The 24,282-nt window shown below is 38.0% G+C and overlaps 1 protein-coding gene across 2 annotated transcripts in view; it reads right to left on the bottom strand.

Moving 5' to 3' along the window:
* The window catches only part of TWSG1 (twisted gastrulation BMP signaling modulator 1), a 65,944-nt gene extending 43,302 nt beyond the window's left edge, over window positions 1–22,642 (bottom strand). The window contains exons 1-2 of one of the 2 annotated variants that reach the window (XM_032309833.1): window positions 22,536–22,642; window positions 20,616–20,769 (exon numbers count right to left, since the gene is read on the bottom strand). In XM_032309833.1, the coding sequence (XP_032165724.1) occupies window positions 20,616–20,738 (123 nt within the window). In that variant the 5' untranslated portion in view covers window positions 20,739–20,769; window positions 22,536–22,642. Of the gene's footprint in view, window positions 1–20,615; window positions 20,770–22,287; window positions 22,421–22,535 lie in introns of those variants that run through there. The other variant, XM_032309834.1, reaches the window with a different exon arrangement.
* Window positions 22,643–24,282: the final 1,640 nt, after the last annotated feature.

Below are 24,282 nucleotides of genomic sequence, written 5' to 3'. Positions count from 1 at the left end.
CAAATGAAAATACAATGATTAAAAATCTTTGGGATATAGCAAAAGCTATTCTAAGGGGGAAGTTTATAACAATGTAGGCCTACCTCAAAAAGTAAGAAAAATCTCAAACAATCTAAGTTTACACCAAAAGGAATTCTCATATACTGTTTGTGTAAGAGCAAACAAAACCCAAAATCAGTAGAAAGAAGGAAATAATAAAGACTAGAGCAGAAATAAACAAAATAGAAAAAAAAAAAAAGAACAGATCAATGAAACCAAGATCTGATTCTTTCAAAAGTTCAGCAAAGTTGACAAACCTTTCAGGTTCGTTTAAAAAAGAGAGAGAAAGAGAGAAGACTCATATAAATCAAATCAGAAGTTAAAGATGAAAAATAACCAGCACCACACAATTACAAAGGATAAATACTGTTACATATTTATATTTAATAAAAGAGTATGAAAAATCTTATGCTAAAAACTGGGCAACCTAGAAGAGATGAATAAATTCATAGAAATACATAACCTCCCACACTGAAACAGGAAAAAATAGAAAATTTGAACAGGTCATTTACCAGTAATGAAATTGAGTAAATAACAAAAAAAATTACTAGCAAACAAAAGTCCAGGACCTGGTATCTCCACGGGTGAATTCTACCAAACATTTAAAGAAGAGTTAATACCAATTCTTCTCAAATTATTCCAAAAAATTAAAGAGGAAGGAAACCTTCTAAATTCATTCTATGAGGCCAGCATTACCCTGACACTAAAACCAAAGACACAACAAAATAAGAGAAATATAGGGAAGTATCTTGATGAAGCAGATGCAAAATCCTCAACAAAATATTAGCAAACTGAACCCAAACATACATTTAAAAAATTATTGACCATGATCAAGTGGGATTTATTCCAGGGATGCAAGCCTGGTTCAATATTTACAAATCAATCAACATGACACATCATAAAAATAAGAGAAAGAATAAAAACCACATGAGCATTTCAACAGATGGAGAAAAAGTATCTGATCAAGTATGACATCCATTCATGATAAAACGCTTCAACAAAGTAGGTCTAGAGGGAACATACTGCAACATAATAAAGGCCATATATGAAAAACCCACAGCTAACATCACACTCACTGGTGAAAAACTGAGAGCTTTTCCCCTAAGATCAGGAACAAGACAAGGATGTCCACTCTCACCACTTTTATTCAACATAGTACTGGAAGTCCTAGTCACAGCAATCAGAGAGGAAAAAAATAAAAGACATCCAAATTGGTTAAGGAAAAAGCAAAACTTTCACTCTTTGCAGATGACATGACCCTATATATAGAATTGCTGAATCACTATATTGTACACCTGAAGCTAACACTGTATGTTAACTATATGGGAATTAAATAATTTTGTATGTTAACTGTACGGGAATTAAAAAAATTATTTGTAAGAACAAAGCTAATTAAGTAAATGCATCTCATGTAAGCATCAGTAATCAACAAAGCATTAGGTTATACCTATGCTGATGTCCTTTTACAACCTTTACTTAGGTCAAATGGATTTTTTTTTAAGAGGGAGAGAGTAGGGGTAGGTTGGGGTAGGGTAGCAGGAGAGAGAACCTTAAGCAGGCTCTATGCCTACCATGGAGCCTGATTCAGGGCTCTATCTCACAATCCTGAGATCAAGAGTCACATTTAAGCAACTGAGTCACCAAGGCGCCCCTCAGATGGATATTTATTTATTTTTAAAAGATTTTATTTATTTATTTGACAGAGATCACAAGTAGGCAGAGAGGCAGGAGGGGGTGGGGGGAAGCAGTCTCCCTGCTGAGCAGAGAGCCCAATGGAGGGCTCCATCCCAGGACCCTGAGATCATGACCTGAGCTGAAGGCAGAGGCTTAACCCACTGAGCCACCCAGGAGCCCCTCAGATGGATATTTAAAAACAAACACAGAACAAGACATCCTCAAAAAATCAGACTTTATTCAAAAGAATGAACATAATTATAATTAGGTTACAATAAATCTGTTATGATATCAATGCTCTTTAAGAAGACCATCAGAAAAACTTTCAAACTTTGAATGAAAGTATCTAAACTGAATTTTATTATCATGTTGCTCTTTATAAATTCTGACTGATTAGTAAACTTTTGCCCTAAAAATAATTTAAATTTAAGTGAAACACTACTGAAAACAGAATTTATTCTTTTGGTTAAATAAATCAGCATACAAGTTCATGTATGAACTATCAAAATATATCAAATAGCACCCATTTCTTACATAAACATAGCCGTAAAATTCAATCTTACTTACTTTAAAAGTGGCCCAATAAGGTGCTTTAAAATAATCCAAATGGGATGAAGTGGGGGTATGGATTAAACTGGACTGGCCATATGTGGATCACTGTGGAGCTGAGGGATAAGTAAACTGGATATGGGCGTATTTTACTATACTCTCTATTATAGGCTTATTTGAAAATTTCCAAGTGCCCCAATGAAATCTTCCTCTTTGTCTTCATGTAATAATTCAACAGGTGAGGGACACCTGGGAGGTGCAGTTGGTTAAGTGTCGTTGGTTAAGTGTCGCACACTTAGCTTTGGCTCAGATCATGATCTCAGGAGTCATGAGATGAAGCCCCACATCAGGCTTCCCACCCAGTGTGGAGTCCACTTGAGATTCTCTCTCCCTTGCTCTCTGCCCCTCCCACTCATGCTCACTTCCTCTCTAAATTTTTTTTTTACAGATTTTATTTATTTATTCAACAGACAAAGATCATAAGTAGGCAGAGAAGCAGGCAGAGAGAGGAGGAAGCAGGCTCCCTGCGGAGCAGAGAGCCTTATGTGGGGGCGATCCCAGGACCCTGGGATTATGACCTGAGCTGAAAGCAGAGGCTTTAATCCACTGAACCACCCAGGCACCCCTCTCTCTAAATATTTAAAAAACAAAATAGAATAAAAATAATTCAACAGGTGAAAAAGCCAATGAAAATCAATTTTAGTTTACTTTAGCAACTGATTCTAATCACATTAAACATCTGAGAGGAAGATAATGACTTATTCTTTCCTTAAATTACATCAGGCCTAACTCATTACTTTTGGGTATTAATTTCAAAGATTTTTATGAGGTGGTAACTGAAGCAAAACAGTACACAAATGAGTTGCAACCACAACTTTTGAGAGCAGTGAAGTAGAATCAAGAAGAAAAAACATTAAAGGAAAATAAGGTAAGTTTTTCAAGGAAAGAAGAAACACTGTATGTTGTAAACCAAAGTACTACTAGTATAATAACAAATCAAGGTAACTGTAGCAAGAGACTAATATGAAATTTAGCACTGAATTTAAAAAAAAGGATGAAAAAGTTAATTTTTTAGTTTATTGTAATTAAAAAGCCCTGAAATTATCTGAACTACATATATATATATATATATATATATATATATATATATATATGTTTTTTAAAAGATTTTATTTATTTATTTGACAGAGAGAGAGAGAGCACGCACAAGTAGGCAGATAGGCAGGCAGAGAGAGGGGGGGAAGCAGACTCCCTGTTGAGCAGAGAGCCCGATAAGGGGCTTGATACCAGGACCCTAAAATCATGACCTGAGCTGAAGGCAGAGCCACCCAGGCACCCCTGAACTACTTATATTTTTAACTTAGGTCAAAATACACTAAAAGAAACTAGATTAATAAAAAATTATTTAGAAATCCCAACTTATTTCAGAAAATCTAAGATTTGACAGTTAAAAAAAGCAAACTGTTGATTTAGTACATGAAAGTGCTAAATAAATACTCAGATAACCAGTAAAGTGCTAAAATAATGCACCAATGATCTCTGAACATAAATTTGAATATTTTCATGAAATATAATATTTATATTATCCTAAATATGACCATAAATGTTTGCCAAAAGTACTCACAAGACACTGAGAGGTTTTTCCATTCATAATAAAAAACAGGTCTTGAGATTTCTGGGGTAGAAGCACAATATTAACACAAACTTTAAATGTTCTTTTCACAGAAGAAGAAAAACTAGTAAATATGTAGTTAAAAGCAAAATCTTGTAGAACCATTTTTCCCCCTGAAATAGAACAGCTAAACCATTCATTATATGAGCAAGGAAATACACCAAGATGACAATTTTACTTCCTTGATGTTCAAAGTTAGATTTCTTCCCTGCCAGAAACAAAAATAAATATTTATACAGAGACCACCGTTATGCATAGCAACTTGTAGGAGTGGCGGGAATGACCATGCTGCTTTGCAACCATGTGGGTAACAAATATTTACATGACTATGAGCTCCCAGGGAAAATTTTTTATACTCTGTTATTTCGTTAGTAGCAGAGCGCTCAACATAAACAAATGTTCTAACTTATCCTCACAGTACATCATTTCAACCCTACAAATGTTGTTCAAACCAAACCAAAATAACAAAAAGAGAATCGGAAATTCCCCATAAGAGGGAAGTAATCTCTTTCTTTAAACTTCTATAGCATTGCCCTTCTCAAAGTACTTATCTCCCACCTTCATTTCTGTTCCTGTTCTTCTTCCACAGTTTAAGGAGAAAAACTATTATTGTTATCTTAAATGTCAACATGCCTTATACTTTGCTAAATTTACAAAGAACTTTAATGATAACTTAGTATGGTGCAATGGAAAGAAAACCTCAGTAATCCTTAACTTTTCCAGAACCATCAATCCCTCTGAGAACCTCTGAAAGTTATGGACATTTCTTCTATGAAAACTGTACACTTACAATTTTGCATATAATTCTGAAGATCCTCTAAAGCCTTTAAAGGATCCATTGACCCCAGTTAACAATTCCTGGCACAAGAAATCTTGCAGAATGAAGAACAGGATGGTGAAAACAAACTTAAGATCTAAAACAGTATATATAAGCAATTAACAATCTGATAATGAAATTAAGAAAACAATTCCATTTACAATACCAAAAAGAATAAAATACTTACAAATAAATTTAACAAAAGTATAAGAACTCATACTCTGACAACTGCAAAATATTGTTGAAAGAAATTAAAGAAAAATCTAAATAAAAGGAAAGACATTCACGTTCATGAATCAGAAGAGTTAACACTGTTAAGATGGCAAGACCTCCCAAACTGATCTACAGACTCTACAGATTCAGTGCAATCCCTTACAGAATCCCAGCTGGCAACACCAAAGACACAATCATGAACAAAAAAATGGAGAAGTTGGACCTCATTAAAATTAAAACCTTCTGCTCTGCGGGCTCCTGGCTGGCTCAGTCAGAACACCATGTGACTCTTGAGCTTGGGGTCATTAGTTCGAGCCTCACATGAGGTGTAGAGATTACTTAAATACATTTTTTAAAACAAATTAAAGAAACAAAATCAGAAACAAAAAAACACTTCTGATCTGCAAAATACACTGTCAAGAGAATGGGAAGACAAGCCACAGATTGGTATTTGCAAAAGACATAAAGGATTGTTATCCAAAATATACAAAGAACTTTTAAAACTCAATGGTAAGAAAATGGATAATTCTATTTAAAAGTGGGCAAAAGACACAGGCATCTACCAAAGATGATATATAGATGGCAAATAAAGCATATGAAAAGATGGTCAGTATCATGCTGGTAGAGAAATGCAAATTAAAATAACGAGACTCGGGGCGCCTGGGTGGCTCAGTGGTTTAAGCCTCTGCCTTCGGCTCAGGTCATGATCCCGGAGTCCAGGGATCGAGTCCCGCATCGGGCTCTCTGCTCAGCAGGGGGCCTGCTTCCCTCTCTCTCTCTCTCTCTGTCTGCCTCTCTGCCTACTAGTGATCGCTGTCAAATAGATAAATAAAATCTTTTAAAAAAATAAAATAACGAGACTCTGGGTGCCTTGGTGACTCAGTTGGTTAAGTATCTAATTTTCGATCTCAGCTCAGGTCCTGATCTCAGGGTTGTGAGTTCAAACCCTGTGTTGGGCCCCACACTGGCCATGGAGCCTACTTAAAAAAATAAATAAAACAAAATAATGAGACACCAATATATACCTGTCAGAATGGCTAAAATTCCAAAACGCTGAGATCACTAGGATTGACAAGGATGTAAAGCCACTTTGGAAGATGGTTTGGCAGTTCCTTACAAATGTAAACATACCCTTAGATATGATCTAGCAGTTGTGCTTCTTGGTATTTATCATAAGCTGAGAATTTATGTCCAAACAAAAATCTGCACATGGATGTTTGTAGCAACTTTATTGTTAACTGCCAAAACTTAGGAGCAATCAAGATGTCCCTCAACAGTAGAATGGACAAATTATAGTACATCTATACAATGGAATATAAATCAGCAATAAAAAGAAATTATCTATTAAACCACAGAAAGACACGGGAAAACCTGAAATGCATATTGCTAAGTGAAAGAAAGCAGCCTGGAAAGGCCATATACTATATAATTCCAATTATACAACATACTGGAAACAAAACTATAGAGATAGTAAGAGAGATTAGTGGTTGCCAGAGGCTGGGGAGGGGAAGGAAGAGAGGATCAGGTAGAAGCACAGGGGATTTTTAGGGCAATGAAACTACTCTGCTATACTATAATAGCAGATATATGACATTTTGCATCTGTCAAAACCCAAAGAACCATACAACACAAAGAATGAACCCTAATGTAAGCCCTAAGGATGTTGGTTAATAAGAGTGTGTCAGTACTGGTTCATCACCTGTAGTGAATATACCAACTAATGAAGGATGTTAATAATTGGGGAAAACAGTAGGTTTGTCTAGGGAAAAGGGTATACTAGATCTTTCTGTACTTTCTGCTCAATTTTTCTATAAATCTAAAACTAAAAAGTAAAGTCTATTATTTAAAAAAAAATCCTTGGATGGTTTTTTTTGCAGAAATTAACAAGCTGATTTTAAAATTCATATGGTAGGGGCGCCTGGGTGGCTCAGTGGGTTAAGCCGCTGCCTTCAGCTCAGGTCATGATCTCAGGGTCCTGGGATCAAGTCCCACATGGGGCTCTCTGCTCAGCAGGGAGCCTGCTTCCTCCTCTCTCTCTCTGCCTGCCTCTCTGCCTACTTGTAATCTCTCTCTGTCAAATAAATAAATAAAATCTTAAAAATAAAATAAAATAAAATTCATATGGTAATACATGGGACCCAAAATAGTCAAAACAATCTTTGAATAGAACAAAATTGGAAAACTCTTATTTCCTGATTTCAAATTATACCACAACGCTACGGTAATCAAGACAAAATGGTACCTACATAAAGATAAAACACACAAATCAGTGGAATAGATGTGAAAGTTCAGAAATAAACTCTTATCCTTTTGGTATAATATTTTCAACAAGGGTGCCAAAAATAATTCCATAGGGAAAAAACAGTCTCCTCAAAAAATGGTCCTGAAATAACTGGCAATCCATACACAAAAGAATGAAGTTGGACACACAAAAATTAACTCAAAAAATCATAGGCCTAAATATAAGAACTAAAACTATACAATTAATAGAGGAAAATAAACAAGTAGATCTTTCTGACCTTGAATTAAGCTAATAGTTTCCTAGCCAAAACAACCAAATGCACATGCAACAAAAGAAAAAAACAGATAAATTAGACTGTATCAAAGTTAAAAATTTAAAACCTATTTAAAAATTTTTGTACTGCAAATGATATCATCAGGAAAGTAAAAAGATAATCCACAGAATGAGAGAAATAATTTGCAACTAAAATTTTTGATAGGTGATTTGTACCCATAATATATATAAAGAACGTTTGTAACTCAACAATGAAAAGACAAACAAGCCAATTTAAAAATGGGCATATGGACTACTGGGCATTTACCCTGAAGATGCAAACATAGTGATCTGAAGGGGCACGTGCACCCGAATGTTTATAGGAGCAATGTCCACAACAGCCAAACTATGGAAAGAACCTAGATGTCCATCAACAGATGAATGGATGAAGAGATGGTATACACACACACACACACACACACACACACACACACACACACACACACTGGAATACTATGCAGCCATCAAAAACACGAAATCTTGCCATTTGCAATGACATGGATGGAACTAGAGGGTATTATGCTAAGCAAAATACATCATTCAGAGAAAGACAATTATCATATGATTTCCCTGATATGAAGAATTTGAGAGGCAGTGTTGGTGGGGGGGGTCGTGGGAAGAAGGGAGGGAAAAAATGAAAAAGATAGGACTGCGGAGAGATAAACCATAAAAGACTCTTAATCTCAGCAAACAAACTGAGGGCTGGGGGAAGTTGAGGGTAGGGATAGGGTAACTGGGTTATGGACATTGGGGAGGGTATGTACTATGGTGAGTGCTATGAATTGTGTAAGACCTGTACCCCTGAAACAAATAATACACTATATGTTAATAAAAATAAATAAATAAGTAAATAAAAATGGGCATGTGGGATGCCGGGGTGGCTCAGTCTGTTAAGCATTTGCCTTTGGCTCAGGTCATGAGCCATGCACCCTGGGATTAAGTCCCACATTGGGCTCTTGCTCAGTGGGAAGCCTGCTTCTCCCTCTGCCTGGGACTTCCTCTGCTTGTGCTCTCTCTCTCACTCTCTCTCTCTGATAAATAAATAAATAAATAGATAGATAAATAAATAAATAAATGGCATAGGTTCACTAGACCCCTCACACACTGGTGCTGGGAATGTATGAAGTCGTTAGCAGTTTCTCAAAATGTTAAACAAAGAAAATATGGCCTAAAAATTCCACTCCTCAGTATATACCCAGAAGAAATGAAAATATACATCCACATTAAAAACTTGTACATGAAAACTCATAGTAGCATTATTCGCCACAGCCAAAAAGTAAAAACAATCCAAATATTCATTAACTGATTAACAGATGAACTAAATGTGTTATATCTAAACTGTGGAATACTATTTGACCATAAAATAATGAAGTGCTGATACTTACTATAACATGGATGATTATCCATGTAAAAGAAGCCAGATATAAAAGACACATATCATATGATCCCACTCATATTAAATGTCCAAAACAGACATACTGAAAGACAGAAAATAGATTAGTGGTTGCCTAGGGGTTGGGAAGAAGGAATGGGGAGTGACTGCTAATGGTCATGAATTTTCTTTTTAGGGTGATCAAATGTTCTAAAATTAGATTGTGGTGATGGTTGTATAACTCTGTGAATACATTAGAAACCAGTGAATCACACATTTAAATGGGTGCAATTTATAGTATTAGAATTATATTTCAAAAAAGCTGTTTAAAAAAAACGAAGACTTAGAGACTCTATCTTAAAATTACACTAACAAGAATTCCAAGAAAAAGGGGTGGATGTTACATATAAACATAATAATAAAGGGGAATATCACAATCTTGAGCTCAAAACAAACCTCCTGTTTCCTAAAATAGTTTTATAAGGTGCTCATCACAATGTCCACACCAAGGATCAGGAGATGAAACTAAAGATTTCCAGAGAAAAGGAAGAAACAAAATCATCTACAGAGAATAAAAAACAGAATGGCATCAGACTTCTTACTAGCAATATAGAAAGCCAGTGGCATAAAGGCAATTAGGAAATGTCTTCAAAGTTCCCAGGGGAAATAATGTAACAATTCTATATTCAGACAAATCACCAAACAGGTATAAATAAAATGAGAATAAATGTGTTTTAAAGAGATATAGCACCTACAACATTTCCTCCCAGTATTGCCTCTGTTAGAAGGTAGTCATTGGCATGTTACAATAAAAAGAGAATAAATCAAGAAAGAACAAGATATGGATTCAAAGAAATAGTGGAGCCAACTTAGGAAGTAAGTGTGGATGCAGTACAGGGCAGCTTGCCTCACGCCTAGAGAAAATCAGTTACGTCTAGAAACAGCAATGTAGGAGGCTCCCTTGTGAGGGAAAAACAGACTAAGAATTTAAAACAACTTAAGATGTTAATGACTGAGGATGGAAAAATCAAGAAAGACAATTAGAAACTCAAGAAAAACAAAGTCATTCAAGGAAGGAAATGTAATCATAGTGCCCTGCGTGACCATTCAGTCGATAATAATTATACATTACAGAATAAACATGGCTTATTGATTGTCAATTTTAGAATATATCTGTAAATAAAGCATGGAAGATTCGAACTAGTTACAAAACAAAGAACTAAGGTTAATAATATTTATGGGTCTAGCACTTACATGCTAGCAACTGATCTAGGTACTCTTTATCTAATCCTCACAATATCCCTACACAGTAGGTATGGTTATTATCACTATTTCACAGATGAGGAATTTGAGGCACTGAAACATTAACTCTCTTGACTAAGGTCAGGTAGCTTGTACATCACAGAACTGGTTTCAAATTCAGGCAGTCTGGTTTCAGAGTTCATGCTCTTAAGTCTTATACTAAGTGCCTTCAGAATATAGATGTTATCAAGCTTGACGATATAAAAGTTAAAGTATAGGTCACATCCCATTCCCCATAGACTTTGAGACAGCCATCAGAAGTTACTCCAAAAGCAGAAAATTCTGAGGGCAGTATTCACAGATGCAGAAAAACCCCAAAACTGATTCCCTTGCTTTCCGCAATACTTAATGTGGCGATAAATGGTAGTCACATGCACAGTTCTTAAAAATTATACTCTGTCGGGACGCCTGGGTGGCTCAGTTGGTTGAGCAGCTGCCTTCGGCTCAGGTCATGATCCCAGCGTCCTGGGATTGAGTCCCACATCGGGCTCCTTGCTCCGCAGGGAGCCTGCTTCTTCCTCTGACTCTGCCTTCCACTCTGTCTGCCTGTGCTCGCTCTTGCTTGCTCTCTCTCTGACAAATAAATAAATAAAATCTTTAAAAAAAAAAATTATACTCTGTCTACTGCTAAATAAATAAGTAAATAAATACAATTTTAAAAGAAAAAAGGAGGTCTACTGATATCCTTCTCTTATAGCAGGAATCAAGAGATAGTGGGTTTTTAAAAAAATATTTCATTTATTTATTTGAGAAAGAGCACAAGCAGATGGGAGAGGAAGAGGGAGAAGTAGGCTTCCTGATAAGCCGGGAGCCCAACCCAAGACTCTTTCCCAGGATCCTGGGTTCAGGGCCTGAGTGGAAGGCAGACACTTAAGTGACTGGACCACCCAGGCGCCCCAAGAGATAGTGTTTTTTAAAGATTTTATTTATTTATTTGACAGACATCTCAAGTAGGCAGAGAGGCAGGCAGAGAGAGAGAGGAGGATGCAGGCTCCCTGCTGAGCAGAAAGCCCTATGTGGGGCTTGATCCCAGGACCCTGAGATCATGACCTGAGCCGAAGGCAGAGGCTTAATCCACTGAGCCACCCAGGCGTCGGAAGAGATAGTGTTTTTAAATGATACAAAAGAACAGAAAGGTTTAAGTACATTGTAGAAACTGAAAAGAGAGAGAACCATGAGAGAAACTAAAAACAGGGTTTTTAGCAGGGTGGGAGTGTGCGGAGGAAAGAATGGTAAGTAAGCCATGTTCTAACCTAATACAACAGAAAGACAGTTTAGATACATAATCTAGAAATGGAAGTTAAAAAGCAGTAGTAGAAGCATATTATTTAACCGCATGGCTAAAAAAAGCAACAACAGTAAAAGAAGTAAAAGTGGAAGCTATTACTTAGAAGATTAACAGTAGTTCAACCTGAATAACAAAATGAAGAGTAGACAGAATTACTCAAGGGATTATTTTTCACTATGTATCTTTCCAACAATTTGACCTTTTTTTTTTTTAAGATTGAATTTATTTATTAAAGACCACAAGTGGGGGGTGGGGCAGAGGGAGAAGCAGATTCACCCCTTAGCTGGGAGCCGGGATGTGGGGCTTGATCCCAGAACCCTGAGTTCATGACCTGAGCCACAGGCAGCTGCTTAAGCAACTGAGCCATCCAGGCTCACACAATTTGGCTTTTTAAAAAAGAGTCCTGCAAGAACTACAGTCAGAAAACAAATAACAAAATGGGAATAAGTACGTACCTATCAATAATTTCTTTAAATGGAATTGGACTAAATGCTTCAGTCAAAAGACAAAGGGTGACTGAATGTACAAAAAAACAAGACACATCTACATGCTGTTTATAAGAGACTTATGTCAGACCTAAAAACACATAAAGACTGAACACGAAGGTACAAAAACACATTCACCATGCCAGTGAAAATGAAGAAAACAAAACAAAACCTGGAGTAGCAATACCTGTATCAGACAAAACAGATTTTAAAACAAAGACTGTAGAGGGGTGCCTGGGTGGCTCAGTCAGTTGAGCCCCTGACTTGTGGTTTTGGCTCAGGTCATGATCTCAGGGTTGTGAGATCAAGCTCTGTGTGGGGCTCTATGCTCAGCACAGGGTCTGCCTGAAAGTCTCTCTCCCTCCCTCTCCCCCTCCTCCTGCTTGCGCTCACATGCTCTCTCTCTCAAATAAATTAATTTTTTAAAAAAGACTGTAGCAAGAGACAAAGAGTACTACACAATGACAAAGGGATCAATCAAACAAGATGTTATAACAATTAAAATATCTATGTACCTAACGCATGAAGAGGAGTACCTAACGCACGAAGCAAGTATTAACAGATATTAAGGGAGAAACTGATGGCAATACAATACAATAATAATAGGGACTTTAACATCCCACTTACATCAATGAGTAGATCATCCAGACAGAAAATCAATAAGGAGAGGCACCTGGGTGGTTCAGTCAGTTAATTGTCTGCCTTCAGCTCAGGTCATGATCCTGGTGTCCTGGGACTGAGCCCCATGTTGGGCTCTCTGTTCAGCAGGGATCTGCTTCTCCTTCTACCCCTCCCCTGACTTGTGTGCTCTCTCTCTCAAATAAATAAAATCTTTTAAAAAAAGAAAAAAAAAAAGGAAAGAAAGTAAGAAAGCTGGGGCTCTTGGGTGGCTCAGTTAAGTGTCTGCCTTTGGCTCAGGTCATGGTCCCAGATTCCTGGGATCGAGGTCCACATCAGGCTCCCTTCTCAGTACAAAGCCTGCTTCTCCCTCTCCCACTCCCCCTGCTTGTGTTCCCTCTCTCACTGTATCTCTGTCAAATAAATAAAATCTAGCAGAAATAAGGAAGGAAGGAAGAAAGGGAAGGAGGGAAGAAATAAATCAACAAGGGACAGTGGCTTTGAACAATACATTAGACCAGAAGGACCTAACAGACATACACAGAACCCTCCATCCAAAAACAGCAAAATATACCTTCTTTCCAAGTATACAATCTCCAGAAGAGATTACATGTTAGGCCATAAGACAAATATCAATAAATTTAAAAAGACTGAAATCATATAAAACATCTTTTCCAACCACAATGAAAACTAGAAATCAATCATAAGAAATAATTCTGGAAAAACCACAAACACATGGGAGCTAAATAACATGCTATCAATCAACAGATGGGTCAACCATAAAATCAAAGAGGAAATAAAAAAATACATGAAGACAAATGGAAATGAAAATACAACAGTCCAAAATCTTTGGGATGCAGCAAAAGCAGTTCAAAAAGGGAAGTTTATAGCGGTATAGCTCTATCACAGGAAACCAAAAAATCTCAAATAAACAACCTAACCTTACAACTAAAGGAGATTAAAAAAAAAAGACAAAGCCCGAACCTAGAAAAAGGAAGGATACAATAAAGATTAGAGCAGAAATAAATAAAATGGAGAGAAAAAGCATAATAGAAAACATGAAACCAAGAGGTGGTTCTTCAAAATAAAAATATCTTCAAGATAAAATAGATAAACATTTAGTCATACTCATCAAGAGAAAAAAATAGGGAGGGCTCAAATAAAATCAGAAATAAAGGAGGATAAATAACCAACACCAGAAAAATATAAAGTATTATAGTATCATGAAAACTTGTATGCCAACAAATTGGACAACTTGAAAAGAAACTGATAATTTTCTAGAAATGTACAATCTTCCAAAACTGAATTAGAAAGAAATAGAAAAATCGAACAGACCTACTACTACAAAAGAAATTGAAACAGTAATCAAAAAAACTCCCAATGAACAAAGGTTCAGGACCAGTCAGCTTCATAAGGGAATTTTACCAAGTATTTAAAGAAACATTGGGGCTCCTGGATGGTTCTGTCAGTTAATCATCTGACTTCAGATCAGGTCATGATCTCAGGCTCCCCACTCAGCAGGGAGTCTGCTTGAAGATTCTCTCCCTCTGCATACCCACTCCCTCTTAAATTAAAAAAAAAAAAAAAAAAAAAACTAAAGAAAAAGTAAAGAAGTGTTAATACCTATTCTTCTCAAACTACTCCAAAAAACAAAAAAAGGAAAACTTCCAAATTTATTCTATGAGGCCAGTATCACCCTGGTATCAAAACCAAAGTCACCACAAAAAAAGAGAACTACAGGCCAATATTTCTAATGAATATAGATGCAAAAATCCTCAACAAAATACTAGCAAACCAAATTCAACAGTACATTAAAAAACTAATTTACCACAGTCAAGTGGGATTTAGTCCAAGGATGCATGGGTAGATCAGTATTTGCAAATTAATCAACATGATACATCACATCAACACGAGGAAGGTTAAAAGCAATATGATTACTTCAGTAGATGCAGAAAAACCACTGGACAAAGAACATTCATGATAAAACTCCAGAAAGTAGGTTTAGAGAGAACATGCTCCAAAGGAGCCACATATGAAAAATCCCACAGCTAACATCATACTCAATAATAAAAAGCTGAAAGCTTTTCCTCTAAGATCAGGAACAAAACAAGGAGGTCCACTCATTACTTTTGTTCAACATGATACTGGAAGTCCTACCTGCAGCAATCAGACAAGAAAAATAAAGGCATCCAAATTGGTACAGAAGAAGTAAAACACACCTTTCGCAGATGGCATGATACTATATATAAGAAACCCTAAAGACTTCACCAAAAAACTTCTAGAACTGATAAATGAATTCTATAAAGTTGCAGGAGGCAAAATTAATAAACAGAAATCTACTGCATTTCTGTACACCAATAATAAAGTAGCAGAAAGTAAGAAAATAACCCCACTTACAGTTGCAGAAAATTATAGCTAAGAATAAATTTAACCCAAGCAGGTGAGGAACCTATACTCTTAAAACTATAATACACTAATGAAAGAAATTGAAGACAATACAAAGAAAGGGAAAGACATGCCATGCTCATGGAACAAATATTGTTAAAATGTCTATACTGCCCAAAGTAATTTTATATTTAAAACAACCCCTATCAAAATATCCATGGCATTTTTCACAGAACTAGAACAAATAATACTAAAATCTGTATAGAACTACAAAAGATCCTGAATAGCCAAAGCAATCTTGAGAAAGCAAAGCAAAGCTGGCAGGCACCACAATGCCAGACTTAATGTTATATTACAAAGCTGTAGCAATCAAAACAATACTGTGTTGGCACAAAAACAGACACATGCATCAATGAAAGAGAAGAGAGCCCAGAAAGAAACCCACATCTATATGGTCGATTAGTCCATGACAAAGAAAGCAAGAATATGCAATGGGGAAAAGACAGTTCCTTGGATACAGTGTTGGAAAAACTGGACAGCTACATGTGAATGAAACTGGACCACTTTCTTATACCCTACATAAAAATAAACTCAAAAGGATGAAAGGTCTAAAAATTACACCTGAAGCCATAAACTCATAAACAGGCAATAACATCTTGGACATTGGTCTTAGCAATATTTTTCTAGATATTTCTCCTGAGGCAAGGGAAACAAAAGCAAACTAGTGGGACTACACCAAAATAAAAAGTTTTTGTACAGTGCAAGAAAACATCAAAAAAAAAAAAAAAAAGGAACTTAGTGAATGGGAAAAGATATTTCCAAATAATATATCTGATAAAGGGTTAGTATCCAAAACATAAAGAACTTATACAACTCAACACCAAAAAAACAAATAATCAAATTAAAAATGGGCAGAGGACCCGAAAAGACATTTTTCCAAAGAAGACATACAGATGGCCAACAGACACATGAGATGATGTTCGACATGACTAAATCATCAGGAAACTACAAATCAAAACCACAGTGAGGTATCCCTTCATACCAGTCTGAAAGGCTAACATCAAAAAGACAAGGAATAAGAAATGTTGGCAAGGATGTGGAAAAAAAGGAACCATCATGCACTGGTGGGAATGTAAGTTAGTGCAACCACCGTAGGAAACAGTATGGAGGTAACTCAAAAAATTAAAAATAGAAATACATATGATACCATATAATCCAAATACCCAAAGAATAGGAATACACTAATTTGAAAAGATACATGCTATGTTTCTTGCAGCATTACTTATAATAGCCAAGATACAGAAGCAACCCAAGTGTCCAAAATAGATGAATGGATAAAGAATAGTGTATACATGCACACATGCACATACACAAAAACAAACATACACACATACACACACGCGCGAAGGAGTATTACTCGGCCATAAAAAAGAATGACATCTTGCCATTTATGATAACATGGACAGACCTAGAAGGTATTATGCTATATGAAAAGAGTCAAACAAAGAAGACAAATACCATACAATTTCACTTATATGTGGAATATTAAAAATAAGACAAACATTCTTAAATATAGAAAATGAACTAATGGCTGTGGGGGAGGAGGGATGGGGAAAATACATAATGGAGATTAAGAGGTATATTTATAAACTTCCAGGTATAAAATAAGTAAGCCACAGAGATGGAAAATACTGTGTAGGGAATATAGTCAATAATACTGTAATAACAGGAGTGCCTAGGTGGCTCAGTTGGTTAAGCATCTGCCTTTGGCTCAGGTCATGATCCCAGGGTCCTGAGATGGAGCCCTGAGTCAAACTCCTTGCTCAGTGGGGAGTCTGCTTCTCCCTTTCCCTCTGCCCCTCCTCTCTTCTTGTGCGCGCGCGTGCTCTCTCTCTCTCTCTCAAATAAATAAAATAAAATATTTAAAAAAATAATACTGGTAACTACACTTATACATACATACTTATGTATGTATGTATATTTGTGTATATATGTATGTATTTATGTATATATGTATGTATACATACAAAAATAATACACGGTAACTACACTTAATCATAGTGAGCACTGAGTAATGTTTAGAATTGTCAAATCAACATGCTGTTGAACTTGAAACTAATGTAACATTGTATGTCAATTATACTTCAATTAAAAAAAGAGAAATGCCTTTCTTACTCTAATTTTTAAAAAGGAGAATATTTAACATATAATAGTTGGTTTCTTTCTTTACAACTACATAAAACTAGAAGGAAACTTTGAGATCACCTAGCCAGCCAATCTATTTTACACTAAATGTGTATGTATTTTCCAAAAATGTCCTTGCCATTTTATGCCACACGCTCTTTTTATGCTCCTCCATCAGAAGTAGGCCTATGTTCCCTCTACCTAAATCCAGGTGGACCTATGACTATGGTGCAAGTAGTATTTAACCTCTAAGGTGAGACCATAAAAGGCAATACATATTCCTCTAGCGCTTTCATGAATCTTGGGAGCCCTGAGCCAGTATGTATGTCATCTAGCTAGTCTTAAACCAGGACACCAGAGGGGTCATCTAGAAAGATGACTGAGAAAGTTAGTGAGTGAGAGAGAGACGGACAGAATGAGAGAGCTGAGGAATCTTTCTAGCCCAGGTGTTAGACTTATCAGTGAGCCATCAGATTTGTGAGATCCAGTACAATACCCACTAGTCACATGTAACTATTTACATTTCAATTAATTAAAACCAAATTAAATTTAAAAATCTATTTTTCAATACACAAGTCATATTTCAAGTGCTCAATAGCCTTATGTGACTAGTTTCTACTGCACTGGACAGGGCAGATGTAGACTGTTCTATCATTATAGAAAGTTCTAGGGAATGGTGCTGCTTCAGATAACTCCAGGCCTCCGCCTTCAGGTTGCCCTAGTGCTGTGTGGAGCAGAGATGGGTTACTTACCAGGCCCTACATAGTGCAAATTCATGGGCAAAATCAATGTTGGTTTCAGCCACTGATTTTTGGGATGATTACATAGCCATAGTAAAAGGAATTCAAGGAAAATAAAGGTCTGAATGTGAAATAATCTGCTGGAGTTTTGGAGACCACAAAATCAGTCAAATGATGGAACTGATCATATTTTACTTCAATGTCCAGTAAGTGTTTATGACTAAATGAATAAGAAAATCCCCAATTCTTGAGCCCACAATAATTTTAGCTTCAAATACTCTTGCCACTATGCACCAGAAGTATTGTCTCTACCACTCCAGAAAAATATTTGATGATTCCTGGTTCTGAAGGAACAAAAGGAACCTTAAAAAATGTTAGCATCACTGAATTAATGGTAAAGAAAACAAGTCCTAGCTTCTTTCCAATGAATTCAGTAAAGTCACCATTTAACAGGTAAAGGTCACTCAATTTTCCAGTTTTTACACTCAAAATAGTCTTTACTTTTTGAACTACTGTATATTACATATTTTTAAAATTAACTAACTAATATTGTAAAAGATTCTATTAATTTACTTGAGTTGGAGTGCACACAAGTCGGTGGGGAGGGGCAGAGGGACAAGCAGACTCCCCACTGAGTGGGGAATGGGATGCAGGGCATAATCCCAGAACCCTGAGATCATGACCTGAGCTGAAGGCAGACGTTTAACCAACTGAGCCACCAAGGTGCTCCTACGTATTTTTAAATTTAAAAGCAAAAGAAACAAACTGAAAACCTTTGAGGGTATTCACCAATATTAACCAAAAGCTATCTTTTAAAATACTCCTTTACCAAGCAAATTATTTTAATAAAATCCAATTTTTTAATTACTTGAACTAATGGAAATTATAGATTTGGAGTCAAAAATAATGTGGGATTTAAGTGAAATTCTACCTGAACATGAACGTAGCAATTGTTTTGATACTTTTTTTTTTTAATAATAATGAAGCTACACTGAAGCAACATGGGAAGTGGCACAGCTTCCCCATCAGCCCAGAGCACAAAGCTAGACTTCATGTACTGACTACAGAATTTTTTGCCAGCATGAGCCTAAGCAGACTTGCCATAACAAGATTTCCAGGTATAAAATTAGAGGATATTTAAGATTACTGAAAATTCTTTTTAAGATTATTTGTTTTTTGTGGGGTTTTTTTGTTTGTTTTTTTAGTAATCGCTACTAAAAAGCCCCAGTGTGGGACTCGAACTCACAACCCTGAGATCAAGTGTCTCATGGTCTTCCAATGGAAACAGCCAGGCACCCCTTAAATTGCGAACGGCTGTGTTTTAGAGTTCTTATCTTTAAGATATAGATATTAGAATTATGATAAAACAGTATCAGGAATTTGCCTAAAATTAAGACATAGCTGGGGTGGGCGGTGTAGAGGAACAGAGGTGAAACATAGGTAGGCCTAGGTTAATGACTGCTGGGATTGCCCTTCATTATACTCCTCCCTTCTATTTATGCCTAAAAAATGTCCACGGTGAAAAAAATAAAAACAAACCAACCAACATACTTGTCTATTTCAATGTTTTGGTGTGACAGGCAAAGTCAAGGGTAAAGAGAGTATGAGATAATGGCAAACTACACTCAGATAAAGACCAGGCTTCCTAGGATCTCAACTATTAATGAGAAGGACCAAAATGTTCCAAATAAATACAAAATGCCTCAAATCTATAAAAATCATTATCGTAGTACATACATAAAACTGCTCCATGTGGGAATTAGAGCTGACTCATACCTTACAAAGAATTCTAATATGTATGGTTACCAGATTTCTTAGCCAACAGCCAAAAATTAAAAGGGAGGCTAATAAATACAGACAACACACAAAGGCACAAGACTGCTGATGGTCTTACAGGATGAGAAAAAAGAGAATGGCTATATAAGATGTGAAGTTCACCACTAATTAACACAACTTTATGGAGTAATAACCAGTATGGTTAGTGGGAAGGCCACAGGCTCCTTTAATGGAGTTAAAGACTGTGTTCTACAGTCACTTACTAGCTATAGGAACCTAACCAAATTACTTAACCTCACTTTTTTCTCCAGAAAAATAAGAGTGGTATCTACATCACAAGGCTCATCCAGATGACTGAAAGAGAGATACTGTCAAGTATTTTGAAAGCAGGTTCTCCACAATTGCAGCCAACAATGTGCCTGCAACCTTGTGAAAGACCATGCGCTGGAACCACCCATTTCAACTGCTCCTAGACTCCCAACCCCCAGACACTGCATGACATAAATGTTTATGGCATTAAGTTGCTACATTTGGGATAACCTGTTGCACAGAATAGACACTATTACTTTATATAAGCGAACGATTATTATTTGATTAGCTAAATTTTTCCCTAATTAATTGAGCTTCTTTGGTATATAAACTAGATAATACAAGGAAACCCTTTATCCGAATGGAGCGCTCATCACTTTGTAATGGCATATTTATGAAGCTGGATATTATTTTCAGCACCAAACTTCTTGAATCTGACCTTGGGAATATGCAAGAAAACTATGGAGGTAAAAACTCAGACCAGTGTGTCATGATTCAGTACCTCAGAAGCCGACTGAACACTTGGGCCTTACACTGTATGTCTGCGCGCGCGCGCACACACACACACACTATATATATATATGCACTCTTTATCTCTTCTACATTTTAATATTAATAACAAGTATACTTAATCCTACCTGAATGAGGCATTTGCTCACATCACTAGCACAGAGTGCTTTGTTACAACTCAGTGACACAGGGACCCATGTCAGGAACACCAGGATGGCTAGAGTAAGCATAACACCACAGTGTGTCTTCATGTTTCTTCAGGGATGATCAACTCCCAGGAAGCTAAACAAACAAACAAGAAGAAAAAAAGCTTTAATTCAAAGGCAAGGGCTAGGTTAAGAACAGATACAGAAATGAAAAGCAAAACAAACCAAGACTCATTGTTTGTGTTAAAAGACTTTTGAGTGATCATTTAAAGGACATTCTCAATGAATGATGAAACATTCAAAACAAACTACAATTTTCGTATGGTAAGGTCTTGCCAGCCAACTCCAAATATATATATATATATAACATATATATATACATATTATATGTATATAATATATATACATATTATATATATACATATATAATATGTATAAAAAACCACCAGGTTACTGAGGCAAATAACTAGTTTTAATACTGCACCACTACTCCTCACCTTTAGTTTTAGGCCCATTTTGCAACTTTAAACTCATATTTAAAACTATTAATACTGTATCATAATTTAAAACATTCAACAAATTTTTAAAACACAAATTATTCTAATGATTATTTATGACTATTTCATTTTATCTCTTAACATAATTAACCAGAATGAAGCAGCTCAGAGAAAGCAGTTGGCAGTCATTCCTTAAATAACCCAGCAAATAACAAAGGGGATAGTAAATTATTAATTGCATTAAGAACTCGAGTAATTTATTAAATGTGAAGATATTCTTTGACTTCTACACCATAGGTACCACAGATTCTTCAACGTTATTAAGAAGATAGTACACTTTGAAAAAAAGAAGGAAAAAGACCTGAAAAAATCCTGATAGTAGTTAAACAACCAACATGGTTATTAAGCTTTTTAAAAAGATACAACTTCTTGGCATTAAAACAAACCCTCCCCAAGATAGAATCAAGTAAAATAAATGACTACTGATGTTGGATATATAAAAGGTGAGTTTATAGGCCTTTTATGATTACTATAAACGTTTATCCTAAGTATTATAAAGCACAATAAAGCAAAACAATAAGAAGGTGGGAAGAATAAAGGGCTTTGTACCCAGTATGACTCAATTTAGAAAGAGAAAGCCCTGGTGATTGATACTGAGGCCCACAAAGTATTCCCAAAGACCGTTAGTAGCCCAATTTTCTAATTAATAGCATTGACTAATGTATTTAATACTAAGTCGTATGATTTCTGATGCATATTCGTGGAGGCCAAAGAAGGTATTTCAAAAAGTGATTTTTATGGAGAAGTAGTTTTCATCCTACGCTCACTAAAAATGGGATTTTTTTTTTCATCTTTTATGGTTGTCTTCATACTACTCCCAAAATCTCACTGGAAAAAGTATTCAAGTAAATAATGGCAAGTACGAAGCAGGTAACAACAGAATTATTTAAAGGGCCTCCCTTTTTTCTTCTACGGAGTGAGGAACGGTACCGCACCAGAACTGTTTTCCTACGTCGGGACCCGCTTCTCGGGCTCGGGCGACCTGTGTGTGGTCCCCAAGGGGGACGGCACTGACAGCAGCCTTTGTGCCGCTGCACCGAGCCCCTGGCTGCCGGTGAGGAGGCAGAGGCCAAAGCGGCTCTTCACCCCCAACTCACCGACGCGCCGCCGAGCAGCAAGGCAGGGGAGGGGGCCTTAGAGGTGCCGCCGGCCTGCGGGCCCGCGCCCAGCACCCACCGGGCGGCACCCCCACTTTGTCCTGCGCGTAGGCGGGGCCCAGGCCGCGCGGGAGCTGCTCCGCTTCTCCCGGCCACGACAGCCCGCCGCGGCCTCAGCCTCCAGAGGCCGGCGCTCTCGGTCCGGACCCTCCCCGGCCGCAGACCCTGCCCCGCCTGCTCCCGCTCACCGTGCGCCGCGGCGCCGCGAGACTGCCTGGCCCTTGTTCCCCCGCAGGTCCGCCGAGCCCTGGGCGAGCCGCGGGGCTGGGCGAGGGAGGCAGGCCGCGCCCCCGCGCCGTCCCTCAGCGCAGCGCCCGCGAGCCTCGGGCACCTTAAAGAGACAGGCCCGCCGCCGCCCTCCCCCCAGTTCCCCCGTCCCTCCGCCCGCCTTCGGTTCCCCGCTGCCGCCAGCTCCCGCCAGGAGGCGTCTCTCACTCCCGGGGCGCTCCTGTCAGCGCACGCCCTGGGCCCGCCCCTCCCTGCCTGCGTGCCCGCCCCTCCCACCGCCCCGCCCCCAGCCCCGCCCCCAGCCCGGTCCCGGCGCGGCCCGCACGAAGGCCCCACCCCCAGCTGCGGCCCGGCCCCGCTTGCGCACGAAGGCCCCGCCCCGCCCTCCGGTCACGCCTAACAGCGCCGCACTGAGAGACACCCCGTCCCCCAGAAACACCCGGGGGGTGTCTTGCCGGGGACCCACGCGCGTCTTGCCTCCGCCCTCTTCCCTGCCCCCATCTCAGGTTTCTTTGTCGCCTACCTGGGGCTGCGGCTTACCTTCCGTGAGGCCCATTCTTGGCGCCTTAGCGTGTGTTCTTCCCCGAGCCGAGAACGGGACGTGCATTAGCTCGGCTACTTCCCACGGCAACCTCTACAGACTGTATCTGTCCGGTTATGGGGATTCAAGACCCAGGTACCTAGTGGTGGAGCAGGATTCACGGGTGGAGCCCGTTACCCTTGAACTCCTGTTATCTGATGTCGGAGGCAGAATTTATTAAAAGTGCACGTTTCTGGGCTCTATCTCAGACCTACTGAAAAAGGATCTGCTAGGGTAGAGCCTTCGTTCAGCAGTTCACTAAATTTGCTGCGGCCTCAGTGAGTGCCTGACACTGTGCTTGGTACTGGAAATAGAAGAGAGGAGGTGCCGTGGGTGCTGTTCAAGGAGGCCACTGGTCCTCGGAGAGGACGGACACACGGCTACACAAATGGCTACAGCGCACCTACCTCCCCAGTCCTCAGAAGGAGAGAGCTCCAGCAGCATGTATGACGCAGCACTCATTTCAGCCTGTACTTCAGAAAAATGAATTGATTCCACTGGCAATAAACACGTAGATGAAGGCGTTTGAAAGATGCTCAGTTCTTTCCCACAACCCTGGGAACTTGGCGTTTTAAAAAGATTTCAGGGTGATTAAGTTGCGGCGCATTGGGCTGGAGGATACACAAGGGACTTTCCCCTTGGAAATGGTGACCTAGTGCTAAAGTCTTAAACTAGTAGTCTTAAATGCCTTACATGCCCCTTTGTGGCTTGGAAGAAAACAGAAAGAATGGAAAGTGTTGATTGGCTGAGGGGGTGGATTACATTAATGATATTAGTCCATTTTTGTACAATAAGTAAATAAATCTGCATGTTAAAAATCATCCCTGGAAATTATCTTAAAGAAATAATTAAGAGTGTACACAAATTTAACTTTAAGGATCTTATTCTTTGGCATTCCTTACTAATTAAATGAATTATGATACTCCAGTACAATGAACTAAATCAGCTATTAAAATCAAGATTCTCCCACTTTGGGTCTCAGGACCCCTTTACATTCTTGAAAAGTACTGAGGATACCAGAGACGTACTTTTATGTATATTATGTCTATCAAAACTCTGTATGTTAAAACAGAAATTTAACGCGGCACCTGGGTGGCTCAGTGTCTAAAGTCTCCCAGTCTTTGTGT

The sequence above is a fragment of the Mustela erminea genome, chromosome 13, assembly GCF_009829155.1.
Source record: "Mustela erminea isolate mMusErm1 chromosome 13, mMusErm1.Pri, whole genome shotgun sequence".
Classification (NCBI taxonomy): domain Eukaryota; kingdom Metazoa; phylum Chordata; class Mammalia; order Carnivora; family Mustelidae; genus Mustela; species Mustela erminea.
Note: the sequence above shows the minus strand (reverse complement) of the source record. Positions and strands in the feature narration are given on the sequence as shown.